The 21403-nt window shown below is 42.6% G+C and overlaps 2 protein-coding genes across 5 annotated transcripts; both read left to right on the top strand.

Moving 5' to 3' along the window:
• The first annotated feature begins 4 nt into the window (after window positions 1-4).
• Window positions 5-15441, top strand: afg3l2 (AFG3-like AAA ATPase 2). 4 transcript variants are annotated; one of them, XM_054769191.1, is made up of 18 exons: window positions 102-235; window positions 321-339; window positions 2286-2370; window positions 2451-2513; window positions 2849-2988; window positions 7103-7255; window positions 7337-7411; window positions 7589-7713; window positions 7785-8058; window positions 8142-8279; window positions 8894-9047; window positions 9404-9511; window positions 9588-9713; window positions 9784-9894; window positions 9987-10102; window positions 10173-10373; window positions 10559-10753; window positions 14412-15441. In XM_054769191.1, the coding sequence occupies exons 2-18, from the start codon at window positions 331-333 to the stop codon at window positions 14649-14651; spliced, it is 2313 nt and encodes a 770-aa protein (XP_054625166.1). In that variant the 5' UTR covers window positions 102-235; window positions 321-330; the 3' UTR covers window positions 14652-15441. The 4 variants fall into 4 exon arrangements, with proteins under 4 accessions (XP_054625165.1, XP_054625163.1, XP_054625166.1 ...); XM_054769190.1 differs by lacking the exon at window positions 321-339 and having other exon boundaries at window positions 5-235; window positions 7592-7713; XM_054769188.1 differs by lacking the exon at window positions 321-339 and having other exon boundaries at window positions 5-235; window positions 14412-15436.
• A 2328-nt stretch (window positions 15442-17769) lies between these two features.
• On the top strand, window positions 17770-21403 carry puf60a (poly-U binding splicing factor a). Its single transcript, XM_054769194.1, has 10 exons — window positions 17770-18503; window positions 18666-18752; window positions 18829-18870; window positions 18963-19124; window positions 19215-19307; window positions 19568-19781; window positions 19848-20017; window positions 20161-20245; window positions 20445-20626; window positions 20939-21403. Exons 1-10 carry the CDS (start codon window positions 18420-18422, stop codon window positions 21236-21238), a joined length of 1419 nt encoding a protein of 472 aa, XP_054625169.1. The 5' UTR covers window positions 17770-18419; the 3' UTR covers window positions 21239-21403.

Raw genomic sequence — 21403 nt, 5'->3', positions numbered from 1 at the left:
CACGAAGAAGACGAACACGTAAGCGAAGAAGAGGTAACCTAGTGCAGTAAACATGGGGGAGTAGAATGATTCCGGAACATTGATGTTTTACCTGAGCTGTTTTTAAAGTTGCCGTCCTTGTGTTGCTGCTTTGTTGGTCAGTGTGACCATGGCTCACCGCTACTTGCGGTTGTCGGCGGGCTGCATTAACAATTTGCGGCTTCTTCTGGCACCTTCCTTCGCCACAAGGAGGCTGGTAGGTGGACTAGCTAACTGCTATCTTAGGTAACAATCTCCTAAACGAACCCGATTTATGACCCTTCATTGTTTTTTTTTATCAGTGCGCTCGACATGGACTATGTGAGTGACATTCTGAGTAGTATCGTCAACACGTACAGGATTTGGAATTTAATGAATGTGGTTATGTTTAAATTAATGTACCGTTGGGGGCATGCCTGCACAGATGAAACTTAAAACGTTGTCTTGTTCACATAAAATCACATCCATAATAATATAATGTAAGGATACCATACTGCCTTTCATCCAAGCAGGCTTCATCAGTTCATGCTGAAAGACTAGGTGGGACACACACCTGTCAGCCTAGATAGATAGGACAGCTCTCGTCTCTCTTTATTTTGCTGCTATTTGCACCAAAATCAGGACAACTAACATAACTTTGAAGGAAGCGTTTTTTTTTTTTTTTACAATTTATTTTACAGTTAATGTGACAGTGTTCTTCTGTTTTATTTGTGTGACTGCTAGCAAGAGAGCAGATGGCCCCTCAAAAACACTGAATGAATGTACTGTAAAGTCTTTTTGTTATGTTGTGTTGTCTAAAGACATGTTCATCATGTTTCATTTAAGACTTTATGACACACAAACGGTGAGTTTTTGGAGAGCTTCCTGTTGGAAACCTCATCTACTTTGACCACACAATGCATCCAAACCATCACCCACATTGTCTGGTGATGCATCCTGCAGGTCACCCTGGCCAAACTTTGGACTGTTAGACATACTGCACATAGAGTATACAGTACCTGACAAAAGTCTTGTCGCTTATCCAGGTCATAGGAACAAGAAATAATAAATTCACTTTTAGGTACTCGTTTGTAATTAGAAATTGCTTATATGAAAGGCAAAAGCCTCTAGATTATGCTTATTATATTATACGATAGTGTAGTATTATTTAATATAGTCTTATATCTTGTATTTGCTTGGACAATCGCATACCAAAATAATGTAAGAAGAATTAATATTGTTCGAAAAAAAATATTGTCTATGACTTCCAGCTTGGAGGACTCCATCCATACATCTCAGCAGTGACTCAAATAACCATCCACCCAACTTCTATGTGTCTTATCCTTAATAGGGTCGTGGGTATGCTGGAGCCTATCCTAGCTGAATTCGGACAAGAGGTGGGGCACACCCGAGACTGGTTGACAGCCAATCGCAGGGAACATATAGACACACTCCTATTCATACATGTGGACAATTTAGAGTTGCCAATTAACCTAACATGCATGTTTTTAGAATGTGGGAGGAAACCGGAGTACCCGGGAACTTTGATGTGGAGGCTGAAGTGTGAAAAGGAGCGCCATTTTGCTGAAGAATTTGCCCTCTTTTGTAATTTCGAAGATAACGGCGCCGAGAATTTAGAGGGAGCTAAACAATGGTGTTGCATTTGCCAAGGCCCACAGCTTGCAGAAAGGATGGACATTGGAAAAGTGGCAGAAGGTTGATTTTTTTCAGAGGAATTATTCATTAAACTGTATCCCAATCACCACAAATACTGTTGGAAATACTGTTGGAAGACCTGTTGGAACCCGCATGAACCCAAGATTCACCCAAAAAATTGTCAAGTTTGGTGGAGGAATATCATGGCTTGCGGTTACATCCATTATGGGGGTGAGCAAGAGATCTGTAGAGTGTATGGTAACATCAACAGCCTAAAGTATAAAAAAATATATGCCGGCCATTACCTTCCACATCACAAGAAAAGGCTAATTCTTCAGCGGGATGGCTCATTCTCATACTTCAGCCTCCACATCAAAGTTCCCGATAATGAAGATGGTCAAGACACCAGACATGAACATCATTGAGCAAGTTTGGGGTTAGATGAAGGAGGACGCTTATTTTGCTATAATAAGCATAATCTAATGACTTTTGCCTTTTCATATAAGCAATTTCCAAATGAGCAACTAAAAGTGAAGTTATTTATTGTTCCTACAGCTTGGATAAGTGACAAGACATTTGTCAGGCACTGTACATACATATAGGTGCTGAACAGTTGTGACTTTGTCCGGCAGGTGACAAGACAGGTGGCGAGTGGGCAGATCCTGCTGAGTGAGCTGCTGGTGGCATGCAGGAGTCTAACCTCCAGACCACCTAAAGGTATGTCTTCTTCTTCTCTGTCGTCACACTTTCTAAAAATACAAACATTTATGGACATGTGTGTTTGTGTTTGTGTGTAGGATTTGAGAAGTATTTTCCCGACAGTCAAAAAAACTCCAAAGAGAGCCAATCCGAAGCCAAAGGTGACACTTGATTGACTTGACACCAAGTCAGGAACCATAAAACTGCCAATGTGATGGCATCTCTTCACTAAGGGGACACAAGGGTGTATGTACATCCAGCTAAACTAATCCCCACACTAAACTAACCACGAGCTAAGCTAACTCCGATGTAAGATAACAATGCTAACTAGTTGCTAGTGGCCTTCTAGCAAGTTGGATGTCAGAATCACACAAATGTGACACTTTAAAGTTTGTCAAATGTGCTGCCATGGTAACACTGACTCCATGCAAAAAGCGTATTTTAAATCTTCATTTAAGTGGGAAACTTTTGTCATGTGCACATTTTTTGTTGACAGACGGCAAAGCTGCCGACGCTCCTAGAGTGACGGGAAAGTCAGAAGGAGGAGGAACTGGGGGGGAAGGAGCAGGAAGTGGTGGGGGAGGAGGAAAACAAGGAGGTCGAAAGGAGTCACACTGGTACAGCCGCTTGCAGAAGGTCAGTGTGAAAGAGTGCCACCACCTGAACAGTGTGCTGTACTGCAATATCATATGGCCCTTGATTGACAGCACATAAAATCTGAATCCTGTCAGCCAGTTAGCTGAAACTGCAGACGTCTCTAAAATAAACCTGAAACAGTTGGGACGTAATAGTATATTATTGCTACCTTCACCTGATCTTGAATGGCACCTCATGGCCACATTTTGGAGTTTTTTTTTTCCTTTTTTACATCTTCCAACAAACAATGTACAGGAAGTCATTGTGGTTGTTAACTTCATGCTCCAATGTCCTTCTGTAATGCGCTCTCATTCGGACTCAGCGGGAATACGCTGTGAGCAGTGTCATGTACTTTACGGAGAGCTGACTGCATGCAGACTTCCTGGACCATAGCGCATCAGTACCCGGCTTCAAGACCTTATGGGCGGATAGAGACACGCTCCTGAGCGGCGGGATTAATGTTTTGGTGAATGAGAGGTGGTGCAATTCCAGACATATTACTGTTAAAGAGTGTGTCTGTATGCTGGACATTGAACTTTTGGCTATGGGAATGTGCCCTTATTGTCAAGGGAGTTTACTTCTGTGATCTCCATTGGCGTTTACGTCCCTCCCTCAGTGGACGAGGCTGCGGCGTATGATATGAGCCACGCCACTATTGCTAGGCAACAGGCCAAACACCCAGAGGATCACCAGCCTGCTGAAGGATCTGCTGAATAAAACAAGCAGACCTTCAGATCTTTAGATAGAGATACAGTGGAAGAGGATACAGTGGCCACTTTAGGTCAAGCTTAGGGAGTATAAAGATGTCTACAGGAGGAAGCTAGAGGCCAATCTCCAGCAGAACAACACTTGGAACGTGTGGAAGGGCATGAAGATGATCACTAGCTTCAGCATTAAGGCCAAGCCGCAGGATAGGGGTCCAGAGCCAACAAGCTGAATGTCATGAGCGCATGTCATGAGGATCATATTCTTTGATTTCTCCAGTGCCTTTAACACAATCCAAACCTTTCTGATGAGCGAGAAGCTGCTCAGGATGGTGTCAGCTCATCCACTGTCTCCTGGATTACTGATTACTTGTCTGACAGGCCCCAGTTGTGCAGCTGGAGAGCTCCCTGTCTGATACTATGGTCAGTAGTGTAGGGGCACCGCAGGGGACTGTCCTGTCTGCATTCCTGTTCACTCTGTACACCTATGATTTCCAGTACAGCTCTGGGTCCTGCCACATGCACAAGTTCTCTGAACACCCTGCAGTGGTTGGGTGTATCAGAGATAGACAGGGGGTGGAGGACAAGACAGTGATCGCTGACTTTGTAGAGTGGTTCCAGGCAAGCCACCTGCTCCTGAATGTGGACAAGACCAAAGAGCTAGTGATCGACTTCAGGAGGAAGGTCACTCCAGTGGAGCTCATCACCATTCAGGGCCGGGAGGTGGCAGTAGTGGACTACAACAAGTACTTGGGAGTTCACATTAACTGCAGACTGTACTGGAAGGACAACAGCAATGCTGTCTACAAGAATTGCATGAGTAGACTCTACTTCCTGAGGAAGCTTAGGTCCTTAAATGTGTGCGGCAAGCTGTTGGAGATCTTCTATCAGTCTGTGGTAGCCAGGGCCCTGTACTTTACTGTGGTTTGTTGGGGGAGCAGCACCAGCAAAAAGGACATAAACTGGATGGACAAACTGATCCAGAAAGCCGAACAAGTTATAGGCACTCATTTAGAGGCCTTTGTAATAGTGAGCGACAGGAGGACACTGGACTAACTGCTTTCCATCATGGACTACCCCACCCACCAACTCCAGCAGACAATAGAGGGGCAACGGAGCTCATTGTCCAACAGACTCCTCCAGTTGCGTTCCCACAGTGAACGCTACAGCACTTCATTCAATACCTCACCTCTGTCTGTAAAAGACAATTCACAACATTATTATACTTGTGTTTACTTATATTTTTACAGACTAGTTGTAAATGTGGAAAGCTTGTTTATCTTATATTCTTTTTTATTTTATTATATTTTATTCAAATTACACTGCATTTTATTTAAGAGTGTTTTTCTTTTTCTCCTGCAATTGAGCTACTGTAACCAAGCAGTTTCCTTTGTGGATCAATAAAGTCTGTCCAAGTCTAATAAAGTACATAGATTATTTTAATGGTAATGGTAATGGTTTGATTTTATTTGATCATACATATGTTTTACTTCGGAATACATCACATATCACAATTCACAATTCCACATGTCCAAAAGGAGTAGGAAGAAGCAGAGTTTATAGAAGCCTACACCCTCTTTGTTTCACATCAATTGCTAATACATTTGTTATTTTCCTGTTCAACATGTGCCCTTTGCCAGTTCTGAAATAACATGAGAAAATAATAAAGTAATATAACAATGTGTTAGAATAAAGTTGAGGTTTATAAATCTGTATGAATAAAGTGCAGTGGTCATATGACATAGCTTTGTATTTCCCTGTGATTCAGGATTCTTCTACCTTATGGTTTGTAAACATCAACTGCTTGTACTGTTTCTTGAAATTTGCCATTTTAGTGGATTGTTTGAGTTCGTAGCTCAAACCGTTCCATAATTTGATTCCACATACTGATATGCTGAAGGTTTTTTTTAGCATTAAGCGAGCGTGTACGTGTTAAGATATTAAGATTTCTTCTCTCTTGATGAGAGGAATTGTATTACGATTTTTGGGTAGCAGGTTATTTTTTGCTTTATACATAATTTTAGCTATTTGAAGGTTTACCAGGCCAACAAATTTCAATAATTGTGATTTTAGGAATAAAGGGTTTGTGTGTTCTCCTATAAGTAGCATTATGGATTATCGTAACTCGTCGTCAATCGTTAGTGAGTGAAGTGTACTTTTATAGCTATTTCCCCACACAATAAGTTAGTTATGGTAAAACCACAGAACAATGGAGAGTATGATGTACTTTTTGGTCCAGAACAAATTTTGCTTTATTCAGTATAGAAGTATTTCTTGCCACTTTATGTTGTATATTGTTAATGTGGGATTTGCAACTGATTTTGTCGTCTATTATAAGGCCTAGAAATCTCAGTGTCCACACCATCTATTTGTTTTCTGTACCCTTTCTGCTATTACGGAATAACATTATTAGGTTTTACTTAGGTTAAGGGATAGTCTGTTTTTATCAAACCATCTTTATCAAACCATCTTTTTAGTATAGTCATTTATTCTGTGATTTTTTTTTTTAAATCAGCAAATAATACTAGCTTTAGGTCTTTTGTGGCTTTACAAATGTCATTAATGTATAGGTTGAACAGTTGTGGTCCCAGTATTGACCCGTGGTGTACGCTGCATGATATAGTTATAGCAAGCAGATATATATTCTCCTAGCTTCACATATTGCTACTAGTTTGCCAAGTAACTTTTATCCAGTTCAAGACTAACCCTCTGATTCCATACCTTTCCAGTTTGTTAATTAAAATGTTGTGATTATCAAATGCATTTGTTAAATCTACAAATACTGCAGCTGCGCACTCTCTGCAGTCTATAGTATTGGTAATTTCAATTAATGCCATGGACGTTGAAATGTTCGCTCTGTATCCACATTGGCTGTGTGTATCTAACCTGTTGAAAGGTTTTTAAGTGATTTTTTGAAAATTGAAGCACTAAGAAACTGATCGCTGGTTAGTGAATTAATGTTTGTTTCGAGTTCTGAAAATTGGTACTACTTAGCTATTTTAATTTTGTTTAGAAATATACCAGTACCAAATGATAAATTGCTGATGGACGACAATGGTTCTGTGATCTCGTAAATGACCTTTTTTATTGTGTCCATTTCGATTCCATTACAATCAATTGATGTTTTTGCTTTACTGTTATTATAATAATATCAATAATATCAATTATTTATTTTTTTGTCACACCAGTGAGGAACTTAGTTGGGATTCCTGTCTATAATTTCATTCCCTTCTTCCACTGACAAGTAATTTGGGATCCTTTCTTCTGTAATCATTCCGTAATGATGAGAAATGATCAGGATCGGCCCATAATAAAACAAATACATGAGAAATAATTATGATCTCCCTGTAATAAAGTAAATAGATGAGAAAAGATAATGATAAAAGTTTTAAACTGGACTTTGGTTCTAGGGAGACATTCCCTGGGATGAAAAGGAGTTCCGGATGTACTTCTTGAGTGGAGTGGCCTTCTGGACTGCCGTCACTTACTACTTCCTTTTCAGAGATGGAGGCAGAGAGGTCACATGGAAGGACTTTGTGAACAACTTCCTGTCCAAAGGAGTGGTGAGGCCTTAAGCAAAGTGTTTTTAACAACAATAATGTCAACAATGATTTGCAAGTGATGTGTGGCTCCTCCCCCTCCAGGTAGACAAGTTGGAGGTTGTCAACAAGCGTTACGTCAAAGTGCTTTTCTCTCCGGGTAAGGCACCAGCAGAGGGGGTGAGTGAAACAAGCCAACCTTTTTTCTTTCTTACTCCAAACCAGCAAAGGACAGAGTTGCTAATGTTATTTTGAACCCACTGTCCTGTTCAGCACCAATTGAGACACAATAATGATTAGTGGCTAGTTAGATAGGAAGTAATCCATGATCTGTGCCTCTGGGTTTTGGTCCTCTAGCAGTACGTGTGGTTCAACATCGGCAGTGTGGACACGTTTGAGCGGAACCTGGAGAGCGCCCAGTATGAGCTCGGCATTGAGGGCGAGAGCCGCCTACCTGTGGTTTATTCCACAGAGAGTGACGGGTGAGGACCCTCTTCACCTCTGCTCAGGCTTTTTGGCCCCACTTTGCTGTTGACTGGTCTTTGTGCTTCAGGACCTTCTTACTGAGCATGCTCCCCACTGCTCTCATAATTGGCTTCCTGCTCTTCATGCTGCGCCGTGGTCCAGCAGCAGGGGGCCGACCAAGCCGCGGCATGGGCGGCCTGTTCAGCGTCAGTGAGACCACTGCCAAAATCCTGAAGGATGAAATTGATGTCAAGTTTAAAGACGTCGCCGGCTGCGAGGAAGCCAAGCTGGAGATTATGGAGTTTGTCAACTTCTTGAAGAACCCCAAACAGTACCAGGACCTGGGTGCTAAAATTCCCAAGGTGAGCTCAGGGGTCAGGTCGGGGTCAGATCTGGAATGGGGTCATTGGGTCACACCTTTGACAACACTCCTCTCCATTCCCAGGGAGCCATCTTGACGGGGCCCCCGGGGACAGGAAAGACTCTTCTGGCCAAGGCGACAGCGGGCGAGGCCAATGTGCCCTTCATCACCGTCAACGGCTCCGAGTTCTTGGAAATGTTTGTGGGTGTGGGCCCTGCCCGGGTGAGGAACACAAACACACATACAATATACAGTAGTACCTCGCATAACGTAAACCTTCTTTTACGTAAATTCCACTGAATGTAAAGAATTTATGTAAAGTTTTTGCATCGTATTACGTAAGAAATTCCATATAACGTAAAGCATCAAGTCGGTGCAAGTTCAGAAATTAGATTTGAATAGCTCGTGCGACAGAGAGAGGGAAACATTTTCCATGACTAACGTAGTACACTTGGTGACGCCTTCTGACGCTTCACGCTCTCATTGGCTGATTATCGGGCACCGCCTACGCTCTCATCTCATTGGCTGACTTATTCAGCGCGTACGTGAGTTTGTGTGAGAGACAGGCTTCTCCCTTCAACCTCCCTTCCTCATCGTAGTTGCCCTTAAACTAGTCCGCACGCACTGAAATCTCTTCTTGAATGTTTTCAAGGGCCAAAGGGGTGAGTTTGGGAAGATCTTGGAACGGATTAGGCTATATACATGTATTTTCTGCTTTGCATAACGTAAAAACCCTATAACGTAAACGTTGTTGGAACTGATTATTTACGTTGTAGGGGCATCTACTGTACTGGACTTCCTGTCTTGCAGGAATGTTAAAGTCATTTTCTGTGCAGGTCAGAGATCTGTTCATCATGGCGAGGAAGAACGCACCCTGTATCCTCTTCATCGATGAAATTGATGCTGTGGGCCGTAAGCGGGGACGAGGAAACTTTGGGGGTCAGAGCGAGCAGGAGAACACGTTGAACCAGCTTCTGGTCGAGATGGACGGTGGGTTCGCTGGTGGTCTATTTTCATTGTGCTGTATACAGTGTATATTTACTCTGCATGCTTTACAACTCACGCATGCATGCATACACGCACACACACTTATAAGTAAGGAGAGATGTCAGAGAGGTTGTCAGTGTCCCGCTCAGAGGAACATCTCTCCTTAAGAACTGAGATACCAGTCTCAAGCCCTGCTCTTGCTCCATTATGCATGGGGCTTTTAGGATTGTTACTACTTGTATGTTGTTGTTTTTTGTGTGTGTGTGTGTGTGGGGGGGGGGGTGTGGTTGAAAATTGGCATAATAATGAGCATGGTGTGAGGATCTGTTTTTAAAATGTGAGGTCCTTTGTGTTGCCAGGGTTCAACACTGCCACCAATGTGGTGGTTCTGGCAGGGACCAACCGACCGGACATCTTGGACCCAGCGCTGCTGAGGCCCGGGCGTTTTGACAGGCAGATATACATCGGTGAGCTGGCAGGCAATTGTTGCCTGTGAAAATTGGGGTGAGGAGAAGAGGTACTTAGTATTTGATGTTGTTTCAGGTCCTCCTGACATTAAAGGACGAGTGTCCATCTTTAAAGTCCACCTGCGTCCTCTTAAACTGGACCCCATCACAGATAAAGATGCCCTGGCCCGCAAGATGGCGGCACTCACACCTGGTTTCTCAGGTAAAAAAATATCTGTGTGCACACGCGGGCACCTTGTGCTCTCAAAGAGTCACCTCAGTGTTGTTGCCAGGCGCCGACATTGCTAACGTTTGTAACGAGGCGGCTCTCATCGCCGCTCGACACCTTTCTGATGCCATCGAGCAGAAGCACTTTGAGCAGGCCATCGAGAGAGTCATCGGAGGTAAGGTGCCGTCAGCCCATGACCTCCAGCACGTTCTGGAACTGTTCCTCTAAGCCCACCTGTTGTGCCACTTGTTCTTTGCGCTGCTTCAGGCCTGGAGAAGAAGACCCAGGTTCTTCAGCCTGAGGAGAAGAAGACTGTGGCGTATCACGAGGCCGGCCACGCGGTCGCTGGCTGGTTCCTGGAGCATGCCGACCCGCTGCTGAAGGTTGGCCGGTGGTCCGCAAACTTTCCGTCGTGTGAGAGAACATCTTTGGAAGGTGTCCAACTCTGTCCAGGTGTCCATCATCCCTAGGGGGCGTGGCTTGGGTTACGCACAGTACCTGCCCAAAGAACAGTTTCTGTACACCAAGGAGCAGCTAATGGACCGCATGTGCATGACGCTGGGAGGACGAGTGTCTGAGGAAATCTTTTTCGGCAGGATCACAACCGGAGCACAGGACGACCTCCGCAAGGTCACCCAGAGCGCCTATGCCCAGGTCAGAGGTCACAAGGTTGAATTAATTGCATGATTTATTGCCTCTGTGGGCGTGGCAAAGACTGAGGTCACAGCTAGCCGTAAGTATGTGACTACTATGTCAACTTGTAGTGTGTTAGACACATCGAAGTGTGTTGACCAGGCTGGGACTTTGTCGTCATTCTTTTAACCCTTGTCTGTTGGCAGATTGTCCAGTTTGGGATGAATCCCAAAGTTGGCCAGGTGTCGTTTGATTTGCCTCGGCAGGGCGAGATGGTTCTGGAGAAACCTTACAGTGAAGCCACTGCACGCCTTATCGACACAGAGGTCCGGAGCCTTATCAGCGAGGCATACCAGAGAACTCAGCACCTTTTGACTGACAAAAAGGACGAGGTAGAAAAGGTATTTGTAAAGGTTCCTGTACACAAAAAAGTTGCATCAGCAGGGGTGAAACATACTTAAGCATATTTCACGACAAACATTGTTATTTGCAAGAAAATTCTATGCAATTTAATCCGCATTCTTTCACCCATGCATGGAACTCACACCAAGTTTTTCAGATATGGGAATCAGCGACCACCAGGGGCGGACCCACCATTAGGCAAACAGGCAATTGCCTGGTGCTGCAAGATTTCCAGGGGGCCCCAAACTGGGGCAAGGGGCAGGGGGCAGCGCTCTCCTAAATAAATGGCTTGCACCCCTAAATCAAAATTTTAGAGATGAAAACTCCACCAGAAAAAGCACAAGACAGCACCCTTCATCTGTCATCTTCGTGGCTGTGCTGCATGTATCTTCATAGCCCAAATCGCCCCCTCAGTAAACATCCAATCACTGTTAGTATGCAAATGAGTCAAGACGCAGCCATGCGTCAGGTTTGTAGACAGAGCGGACTTTAAGGAAACAGAGAAAGCGACCCGTTAGACAGTAACTACAGAATTCCAAACCAGGAAAAAAATTGGCCTAAATTACATACTCACATTTTTTTAAATGTAAAAATGGGTGACATTTACGCCGTGTCAGCTTTTTCAGCTTATTTAATGGCTTGAAAAAATCTATTGTTTACGCGAATGAGCGCTTCACAACAGGAAATCTTGGAAAATAATGCAGATAATGTGACAGAAGTACGACATCAGCTGAAAAACTTGCAAAAGTACATTGAAGCTGTAAACCTGCAGAACGACAGTCTTCAAGAGGAGGTTTAAACACCCGAGTGAGGAAAATAGAGAAGAGCGCAACAAAATCGAGGTATTAAAGGATAAAAATACTGCCTTGAGCGCCGCTCTTTAAGAAGACGAAGCAGCAAATTGACAACTTTTTACATTCAAAGGAGGTAGACGTAGACATCCACACCATAGATACTTGCAACCCAACGTGTGGCAGAAACAACACCACATCCGTCATTATCGTTAAGTTCACCGACAGGAAATTCAAAGCTGCACGGCTGAAACAGGGAAAGAAGCTGAAAGGAAGAAACGTCTACGTCAGCGGTCTCCAGCGTTTTTCTTGTGAGAGCTACTTTTACAAAATGAAAATGGCGGAGAGCTACTCACTTTTGTGACATTTATTTTCATAGCTTATTGTAACCCCAGCAAACTGAATATGCTTATTTTACCAGAACATTAACAAAATGTTGGTCTCCATAACTCACATTTTATATTTCAGAATGCATTTCTTTCTAGTGTCCTCACATTATTAAAAACCTGAATAAAAAGCAGGCTTGCGGGTGCCTCATGTGGTTGTGGGGGGCTACCTAGTGCCCACGGGCACCATGTTGGTAACCCCTGTTCTACATGAATGACCATCTGGCAAAATGCAACGCTGACATTGCCCACAAAAACTCCTGCAAAATTTACATCAAGTTAAATGGAGGACCAGAGGCCAGAGTGCTTGCTGTCAAAGAAATCAAGGACCTGGAAAAAATACTAAAGATCGTATCACCAAGACAACAAGGAAAAGGGACATAATTTACAGACAAGAATGATACAGAGGGAAGGATTACATTCATTATCATTTGACAACAGCACGTCTCAAGGTACTGATCAACAAGAAGCGCTGGATTTAGAAACCCATTTATCTACATTTAATGACACTCAAAATACAACACAAAAGTTTGCTGGACAAGAAGATTTCCAATTGGAAACCTTTTGCTTTCCAGACCACAACTAACTGGAATTGGAGAAAGATATAGATCCGGACACAAGCTTTTTTTTCTCATATCAGAAATGACTGAATGAGAAGAACAATACAATAATAACCTTAATATCGACAATAAGTTGTCAATTATCCACATAAACAGCAAAAGTTTGCACGCAAATTATAACAACATCGGACAATATTCAGGTCAGTTCAGGGAACCCTTTAAAGTAATGTCAATATCAGAAGCTTGGATTGATGCTGAAAAGGGCATGGATTTGGAACTGGAAGGATATAAAATGAACTGCATCAACAGGAATAACAAATGTGTAAGAGGAGTGGCTGTGTACGTGTTAAAGAACATGTCATTTGTAATTGATAACATTTTAGAATGCATAACGATGTAAATCTGTAAACAAAAAAGCAAAAACGTATTACTAAGTTGTTTATATAGAACACCCAAGTTAAGCATTGAATTCTTTGAGGACTGGATCAAAGCAACCTTCACAGACATCAGCCAGAAAATAATATTTTTCGAATAAGCCTCTTTGTGGAGACTTCAGTATTGATCTTCTGAATCCAAATAAGCAAAGGATAATACGTAGATGACTTCATAGATACAATGTACAGTTTGAGTCTAAAGTATATCCTAAAATCACCAGACCAAGCAGAGTAACAGACCATTGTGCAACGCTAATTGATAATATATTCACTAATGATTTTGATAACAACACAACTAGTGGTCGGCTAAATAATTATATCAGTGACCATCTTCCAATGTTTAGCGTTTACAATGAACACTATAAAAAGAGAAAGATGGAAGACAAAAGGACTTTCCAAAGACTACTCACCGAGAAAAGCATACATCTTTTAAGAAACATTTGGAAGAACAATGATGGGAGTGTGTGTACAGTGAAAATTATGTGGATGAAGCATATGAACACTTTGTAAATATTTACTGGAAGTTCTACGATAAGCACTGTCTTTTTAAAGAGGTGGAATCAGCCACAGATGACAAAGGGCCTGCAAAATGCCTGTAAAAAGAAAAACATAGGAGATATAGGAGATTTATTACTCAAAAAACTAAAGATGCAGAAAAAACCAGAAACACTGCTCAAAAAATTAGAGGAACACTTCGAAAACACATCAGATCTAAACTGGGGGGAAAATGATCTTGAATATCTTTCCTGATAATAAGTAGGTGATGTATTAGTAACAAACTGATGCCACATAATTTGATAGAAATTAAAATGATCATCCTATAGAGGGGGAAATCAAAGACACCCCAAAAATGAAAGTAAAAAAATTATGCAGCACACTGGTCCATTTTGCTAAAATGTCATTGTAGCAACTCAAAATGATTCTCAGTAGTTTGTGTGGCCCCCACGTGCTTGTACGCATGCCTGACAACGTCGGGGCATGCTTCTAATGAGACTACGGATGGTGTTCCATCGTTGATAGTACTGCACATGCTCCTTCAAAGCTTCTTGTGTGCAATTCACTACAGGTGAAATTTATAATAAGAAGACTGCGTACAAGTGTGCGCTGCATGGTTTTATAGATTTGAATATTTTCTACCATACGCAGATTCTGAGGTTTGCGAGAATGCAATGTTTTAGGATGGAATCCCTGCAAAGTTTTATGAGTGAGGCCCTACAACAGAGCAGAGCACCCAGAATAAAACAAACGTTCCAATCCTCAGTCTGTGGCAGGGATGTCCAAACTTTTTTATTTTATAAAAATGCTTCTCAAAAAAAAAACTATTTACATATATTTAAAGTCAAAGCTTTGTGTTATTATTATTATTGTCAACATGTCAGCTTTTGTCTTTACATTGCAACTTTTTTGCTTTATTTTTCCCATTTTTGCTGTTTTTTTTAGTGTTTAATTTTATTTCTACAGTTTCTATGTTTTTGTGTTCCTGAAGGTGGCCTTGCGGCTGTTGGAGAAGGAGGTTCTGGACAAAAACGATATGATAGAGCTGCTGGGCAAACGCCCATTCACGGAAAAGTCAACGTACGAGGAGATGGTGGAGGGAACAGGAGGCGAGGACGAGGACACCACACTGCCCGCGGGACTCAAGGACTGGAACCGGGAGAGAAAGGACAAGGAGGAGAGCCAGGATGAGCAAGTTGCCCGCCAGATCTCTGGAGGAATGCCCTTCTAGAACCACTTCGGGCATGGACCATCTCCCTCGAAAGGCTAAGAATCCTTTCATCGTCTCCTAGAAGTCTGTTCTAAATCAAGGTTCTGACGTCTTTTGCTAGATGAGTGAACACTACAGTAAACAAGCTTTTCTTTTTGCTCCAAAGCAGTTATGAGCTCTAGAACCCAAAAGAACCTTTGAGAACCTTTAACACTGAGCAGTCATGAATTGATGCACTTGGAAGGTTCTTTCTGCTTGTTCTACTTGATGGTTTTGAAGAAGAAGAAGAAGAAGAAGAAGAAGAAGAGAACATGTTAATTTATGCTAATGCTGTTTCAGTGAGGTTTGCTAACCAAAGCTTTTGCAAAAAACAGATAAGACTAATCACATGTTCCTGAAACATGCTAACCAGCATGTGTTATTGTAACATAAAAGGTCAGTTATCTGTCAGTCATTAAAAGCTTCAAGAAAGCAAGTTAATTTTAAACTTAAAACGATCATGCTTAGTATTTGGCAGAGATATATTGGCTAACATGAAGCTACATAAACAACAAATCACCATTGCTGGGCAAATTACTTTTAAAAAAAAGTATTAAGTTATAGTTACTAGTCACTTTCCCAAAAGGTATTTGAATTAGTAATCCAAATAGTCCTTCAGAAATGCAATTACTTCCCAGGAAAGAAATGCCTTACTTTTTTTGAAAAACTTTGAAATATGTAAACATCCGGATTTAGCGTTGCAGCGAGCTTGTGACTTGCAATTCTCATTTCAGGATCAACCTAGAATGTTTAACTTGAGCTTCTCTAATTTTGAATGCACATGTCCAGCATGTTCAATTCTTAACACATTTAACACACAACAGTTGTGCATAACTTTTTGTGAGTATAAATAGATTACCAGTTACTGGAAAACAATACGACGTTAGTAACTATTATGTGTGAGTGCCTTCAAAGGCATTCACACTTATAAAATTCTGCACCAATTCTTCTTTTTTATTCCTTCTGGTTTTTCAGCCGCTTCCACACGCCACATTTTTCAACTTATCCCAAATATTTCAACACAAAAATGTTCCACTTACTCACGCAACGTGTGCTCTCTTTTCTCCGTGTTTCTATTTCTCAACCGATTCAAGCCATTCCAGCATCAAACTGTTCAACACGTTGAGGACATTAATTCTATCTATTTTTCAAATGAAAACATTGTTAGTATTTCACAAATTTTTTTTTTTGTAACACCAGTTACCTTTATCAAGATGCTACTATTTCCACATTTCTCATTCGATTCACCTCATTCCAACATCAAACTATTCAACAAAGTCAGGCCAATCATGCCACAGTACGAAAAATTCCAAATTTTTGCAAAATTTAAATGTTTTCCTCATGCTGCTTTGTTACAATGGGCTTCTTCCAGTGGATGGCCAATTCAATTTCTCAACCGAATCGAGCCATTCCAACGTCAAACTGTTCAACACGTTCACGACATTCAGACTCCTGATATTTATACTGAACAAAAATTCAAAGTTTTCCCAAAATTCACCCTTTTTGCTAAAACCTGCTACTACTGCCACACTTCTTGAACGATTCACCTCATTCCTACATCAACTCATTCAGCAAAGTCAGGACAATTGCGCTATTAGCCAAAACACAAAATGCCTTTGGTCTAAAAAGTTCTAACTACTTCCACATTTCTCACCTGACTTACACCATTCCAACATCAAAGCATTCAACTAATTAAGGACAATCATGGCATTTTCCTCATAACAAGAATTCCCACTTTTCTTGACATTCCAGTTTTTCGGAATGCGAAATGCCTTTGATTTAAAGACTTCTATCTACTTCCACATTTCTCAACTGATTCCGACCGTTCCAAAGTCAAACTTCTAAACTCATTCGGCACATTTAGCAGCCCCGGTATATTGTGTTATCATGCCAGGTGTTAATGCTAGCATGTTAGCATTGCTAGCACGCTAACATTAGCAGAGTAGCATTATTATCAATTTTCATAGATAGACCCATATATAAACACTTAGCGCTATCATGCTTGGTGTTAGTATGTTAACGTTAGCATGTTAGCATTACTAGCATGATAACATTTAATACGTTTAGCCATTTAATATGTAGCTTGCTAGCATTTGTTTCTATTTTCATCGGTAGACACATATATAAACACTGTCATGCTAGGTGTTAGCATGCTAATTTTAACATGTTGGCATTGTTAACGTGCTAATATTAGCATGTTAGCTTACATGTTAATGTTAGCATACTAACATTTGCTGTTATTTTAATGGTTAGACATACATCAACACTTAGCAGTATTATGCTAGGTGTTACCATTTTAATGTTAGCATTGCTAGCATTCTTTAAGTCATTCACACTCTTCCTGCGCTCATTTTACATTCCAGCACAATTCCGCATAGACTACAAAATTTTACATTCATTCTACATTCTACTACCGTTTTTCCAATTCTTTCTACATTTCCACTCATTTCTACCTTCATGTAACAAATTTAGACATCCATGCTCCATTTGAACATTCATACATTTCAACACCATTTAAGTTCGGCTTCAGCTCATCTTCTAAAATATTTGTACACTCATTCTACATTTCAACAATCATACATTTCAACAGCATTTCAGTACAGCTTCAGCTCATCTTCAGCTTGACGGAGTTGAAATTGCATTCTCTAGCTAACTATTATTTTTAGCACTGTTACTCCCAACACTGCACATCACAACCTGACAGCGTTAACAATTCCAAAAATACCCCAATGTATGATATTTTGACTCCTTCAACACATGGCTAGTAGCCCCGATTCACGTGCCTCTTTACAGCCAAGCGGGGGCGCTGTTCTGCCAGTAGCAGGTTTTTTTTGTTTTTTTTTTACAACAGTGCTTTTAGTTTATTTAGATGTAGAACTGCATTATAAGGTATACAATACACGGTCTGTGGTAGTGATTCACTGTGGCAGATGGTTCTGAGCGACGTCAAATCAAGTATGTATCGAGTAATTCCTCAAAATGGGACAATTTTAAGATCTGGTACGACAATTTGTTATTCCCCCACATGGCAACATTGCAATCTGATGTTATGACAGATACTATCTGTACATACGAAGCTAAAGTGAAATATTTAAATTGTAAATATATTAAATCCTAAACCTATAAAAGAAGACAAAACGTATGGAAACAAGTAATAAGTAAGTTGATGAAAAGTCTTTTATTGAGAAACTCCAGACAACGGAAGTAACGTAGTTGCTTTGGTTGCTGATCACGCTTGTCCACTTTGATGCTCACACGGCAGATATACACGCCTGTTTGGACAGAGCACACAAAACTGAGTTCGGCTGGAATGAAGGAGAAGTTTATGGCGCCAACGGTGTGTCCGATAAGACTACCAGACTGGTTCTCTGTGGACGTTCCTCAGACGGAGACATGCTAAGCTAATGCTAACCTCACCGACAGCCAGCTCGTGCCGTGCATATTGTCTGAACATCACTTTTAAACATCCAGAACACAAGGATTCCAATAAAGAACTGCTGCTTTGACGGACTGGTCCGCTGGAAAGAATGTTTGAATACTGCAGCGAAGTGGGTGACTCTGTTAGTTGCGGCTCCTCGACAAGGTTTATGTTATTGGCATGTGAACAGGTGCTGTTAGTATGTTGAAACTTGGTAAGTTGACGGAGTGGAGCTTCCCTCACATGAGAGACCGTTAAAAGTGTAAACGGAAGCTGGGGAAAAAAAGACTTCCACGTTGTGGCATTGCCATGGAAACTTGGTGTGTCTGCGCATGCTCGTAATGGAGAATGGACAGGGCAACACAAGGCTGGGCCTGCCTACGCTCACACCCAACCAGCAGGAGGCGCTGCAGAAGGTAATTTTGTATATACTGGATTATTTATTAGCCGGCACGTGGGAATTCAATTCATGCACACTCTTGAATGACTTGTCACTGTCGTTCACAATGTAATAAAGTAGCAAAGCATCAACATCAGCTGGGTGTACAAAGTGTGCTCTGGCTGATTTCTCTCATCAGGCAAAGAAGTATGCAATGGAGCAGAGCATCAAGAATGCTCTAGTCAAACAGACGCTGGCTCAGCAGCAGCAGCTCACCAGCCTTCAGGTACGTACATCCACCTGTACACGCACACCTGTAGCAACCAGCTGTGAGAAAGGCTAACAGTGCTCTGATGTCTCAGATGTCATCCATGGGTTTAGGAGAACTTTCTCCTCTGCAGTCAGTAAGTTTGATTTTTTTTTCCTCCTTGTCAATCAAATGTTTAATCATATTTGATGTAACAGAACAACAGTATCACTATGTGTTTCTGTTGAGGTGGCGGCACAGCGTCAGCGGGCCCTCGCCATCATGTGTCGTGTGTATGTTGGTTCCATCTACTATGAGCTGGGAGAGGACACAATCAGGCAGGCCTTCATCCCCTTTGGACCCATCAGAAGCATCGACATGTCCTGGGACTCTGTCACTATGAAACACAAGGTCGGCGCCAATATAGCAACTAGTGACAGTTATGAAAGTAGAAAATAAAACAATTCAAATGAATCTGACAGAAATTCTTAATGTGTACAGGGTTTCGCATTCGTGGAGTACGAAATGCCAGAAGCGGCTCATCTGGCGCTCCAGCAAATGAATTCTGTGGTCCTTGGTGGACGCAGTATTAAGGTCTGATTTCAACTACTCACCATATTGTAACTAGTCGCCTGAGCAACATTTGAATATTTAAACAGTATTGTTAACAACATTTGAACTAGTTTCATTTTAATATTTGAACTGGTCTGCTTAACAACAGTCGAACATTTGAACAGTATTGTTAACAACATTTGAACTAGTTTCATTTTAATATTTGAACTGGTCTGCTTAACAACAGTCGAACATTTGAACTTGATGGTCTCCCAACTGTGAGGTGGTCATCTTTGCCGCAGGTGGGCCGGCCCAGTAACATCGGCCAAGCTCAGCCAATCATTGACCAGCTGGCGGAGGAAGCGCGGGCCTTCAACAGGATCTATGTGGCATCCGTGCACCCCAACCTCTCAGAGTCCGACATCAGGAGCGTGTTTGAGGCCTTCGGGAAGATCATGTCGTGCATGTTGGCTCGCGAGCCGACCACAGGCCGCCACAAGAGTTACGGCTTCATTGGTGAGACGCGTGAGACATCATCACCAACAAGGCGGTTGCATGACATGTTGGCCATTTGATCTCCAGAGTACGAGAAACCGCAGTCTGCTCTGGATGCCGTGGCCTCCATGAATCTGTTTGACCTTGGTGGCCAGTTACTCCGCGTGGGGAAGGCCGTGACTCCACCTTTACCGTTACTCACACCCACCCAACCTGGAGGCCTCCCCAGTGCCGCCACTGCCAAAATCACTGCACAGGTAATGTCTTCAGGTGGTCTTTGGAGAGGGGAGTCTGGGGGAGACTACAGGAAGCCCGGTCCTGTCCAGTTCAGTGCCTTCTGTAGTTCTGATTCTGGTTCTGGCTTGTCCTCAGTATTTCACATGTCGGGCGTTGCTTTCAGGATCCATTGGGAGTGTCGGTATTAGGAGCTCTGACCGGACTCCCTCAGGCTGTCATGGCGGCTCAGGCTCCAGGTGTCATCACAGGTGGGAACTGTGCCCCGCCCCCCTAGCTCACAAGCACATCATGCGACGCTCTCTCCCATGTCATCAGCTCATTTGAAATCAAGGAAGGAACATACTCTTTCATACTCTTCCATTTGGCTTGTGTTCTACTGGGGTTGGTGGACCTGATGTTCTGGTTCTGGCCCTGTAGTCCTGTGGTGTTTAACCATAAATGTTTCAGGCGTGACTCCAGCACGACCTGGATTGTCTCACGTGGGTCTGGTGAATCCAGTCTTGGCGGTGCCACCACTGTTTAGGAAAGAAGGTCAGGAGGTGCAGCAAGACGGCGCCACAGAAGCGCTCGGCCAGCAGGAGCACGGCACCAGACACGTAGTGATGAGGAAGATGTTCCACAAGCAGGAGGTACTTGTCCACCTGGTCTTTTTGGTCCAGAGGTTGGGGGCCATTGACAAAGCAGTACAAACTGAAGACAATACAGGAGACAAATTCTTCTGGACTACAGAAGTGGTAGTAGCGCTAGCCTGACGACCAGGCTAAAGGCTAGACAGTGAATCCAGTTCTGTTTGGGACTACATTGGGATTATATTCAGTATATATTGGGAATGCATTGGAATCATATTGGTTATACATTGGGAATGGTTGGACCGTTGATACTTGCATGGGAAAGTTGAAGCTGTTGCATAATATGATGTGTGATCCGGTCTCTCCCTTTAGTCCCGTGTCATGGTTCTGAGGAACATGGTCGGGCCAGACGATATGGACGATGACCTGGAGGGCGAGGTCACTGAGGAATGCGGGAAGTTCGGTCAGGTGAAGCGGGTCATCATCTACCAGGAGCGTCAGGGTGAGGAGGATGACGCTGATGTCATCATCAAGATCTTCGTGGAATTCTGTGACACAGATGAGATGAAGCAAGCCATTCGGGCCCTGGACCGGCGCTGGTTTGGTGGTCGCAGAGTGGCGGCCGAGGTGTATGACCAGGAACGCTACGAGAACAACGACCTGACGGCGTAGACCAGGAATAAAGTAATGAAGAATGGAAGTACTAATGGACATTATTCTGTGACATTTAGAACAGGCGGCCATCTTTGTTTTCACCCGTAAACACTTGACTCATAGAAGTTGGGGTTTTAACAGTGTGAGGGGCCTCCCCTGAGAGGTGCCAGCTTGAGAAAAATA

This window comes from Dunckerocampus dactyliophorus, chromosome 2, assembly GCF_027744805.1.
Source record: "Dunckerocampus dactyliophorus isolate RoL2022-P2 chromosome 2, RoL_Ddac_1.1, whole genome shotgun sequence".
NCBI lineage: Eukaryota > Metazoa > Chordata > Actinopteri > Syngnathiformes > Syngnathidae > Dunckerocampus > Dunckerocampus dactyliophorus.
Note: the sequence above shows the minus strand (reverse complement) of the source record. Positions and strands in the feature narration are given on the sequence as shown.

What these genes read in the sequence shown, in the direction of transcription:
- afg3l2 (XM_054769188.1), top strand. Translation starts at nt 149, where the DNA reads ATGGCTCACCGCTACTTGCGGTTGTCGGCGGGCTGCATTAACAATTTG. An exon ending in GGTACAGCCGCTTGCAGAAG is followed by an intron (nt 2,989 to 7,102) that starts GTCAGTGTGAAA and finishes CTTTGGTTCTAG; the next exon opens with GGAGACATTCCCTGGGATGA. An exon ending in CCCAGAGCGCCTATGCCCAG is followed by an intron (nt 10,374 to 10,558) that starts GTCAGAGGTCAC and finishes GTCTGTTGGCAG; the next exon opens with ATTGTCCAGTTTGGGATGAA.
- puf60a (XM_054769194.1), top strand. Translation starts at nt 18,420, where the DNA reads ATGCTCGTAATGGAGAATGGACAGGGCAACACAAGGCTGGGCCTGCCT. An exon ending in CTGCCAAAATCACTGCACAG is followed by an intron (nt 20,018 to 20,160) that starts GTAATGTCTTCA and finishes CGTTGCTTTCAG; the next exon opens with GATCCATTGGGAGTGTCGGT. An exon ending in GGCTCCAGGTGTCATCACAG is followed by an intron (nt 20,246 to 20,444) that starts GTGGGAACTGTG and finishes TAAATGTTTCAG; the next exon opens with GCGTGACTCCAGCACGACCT.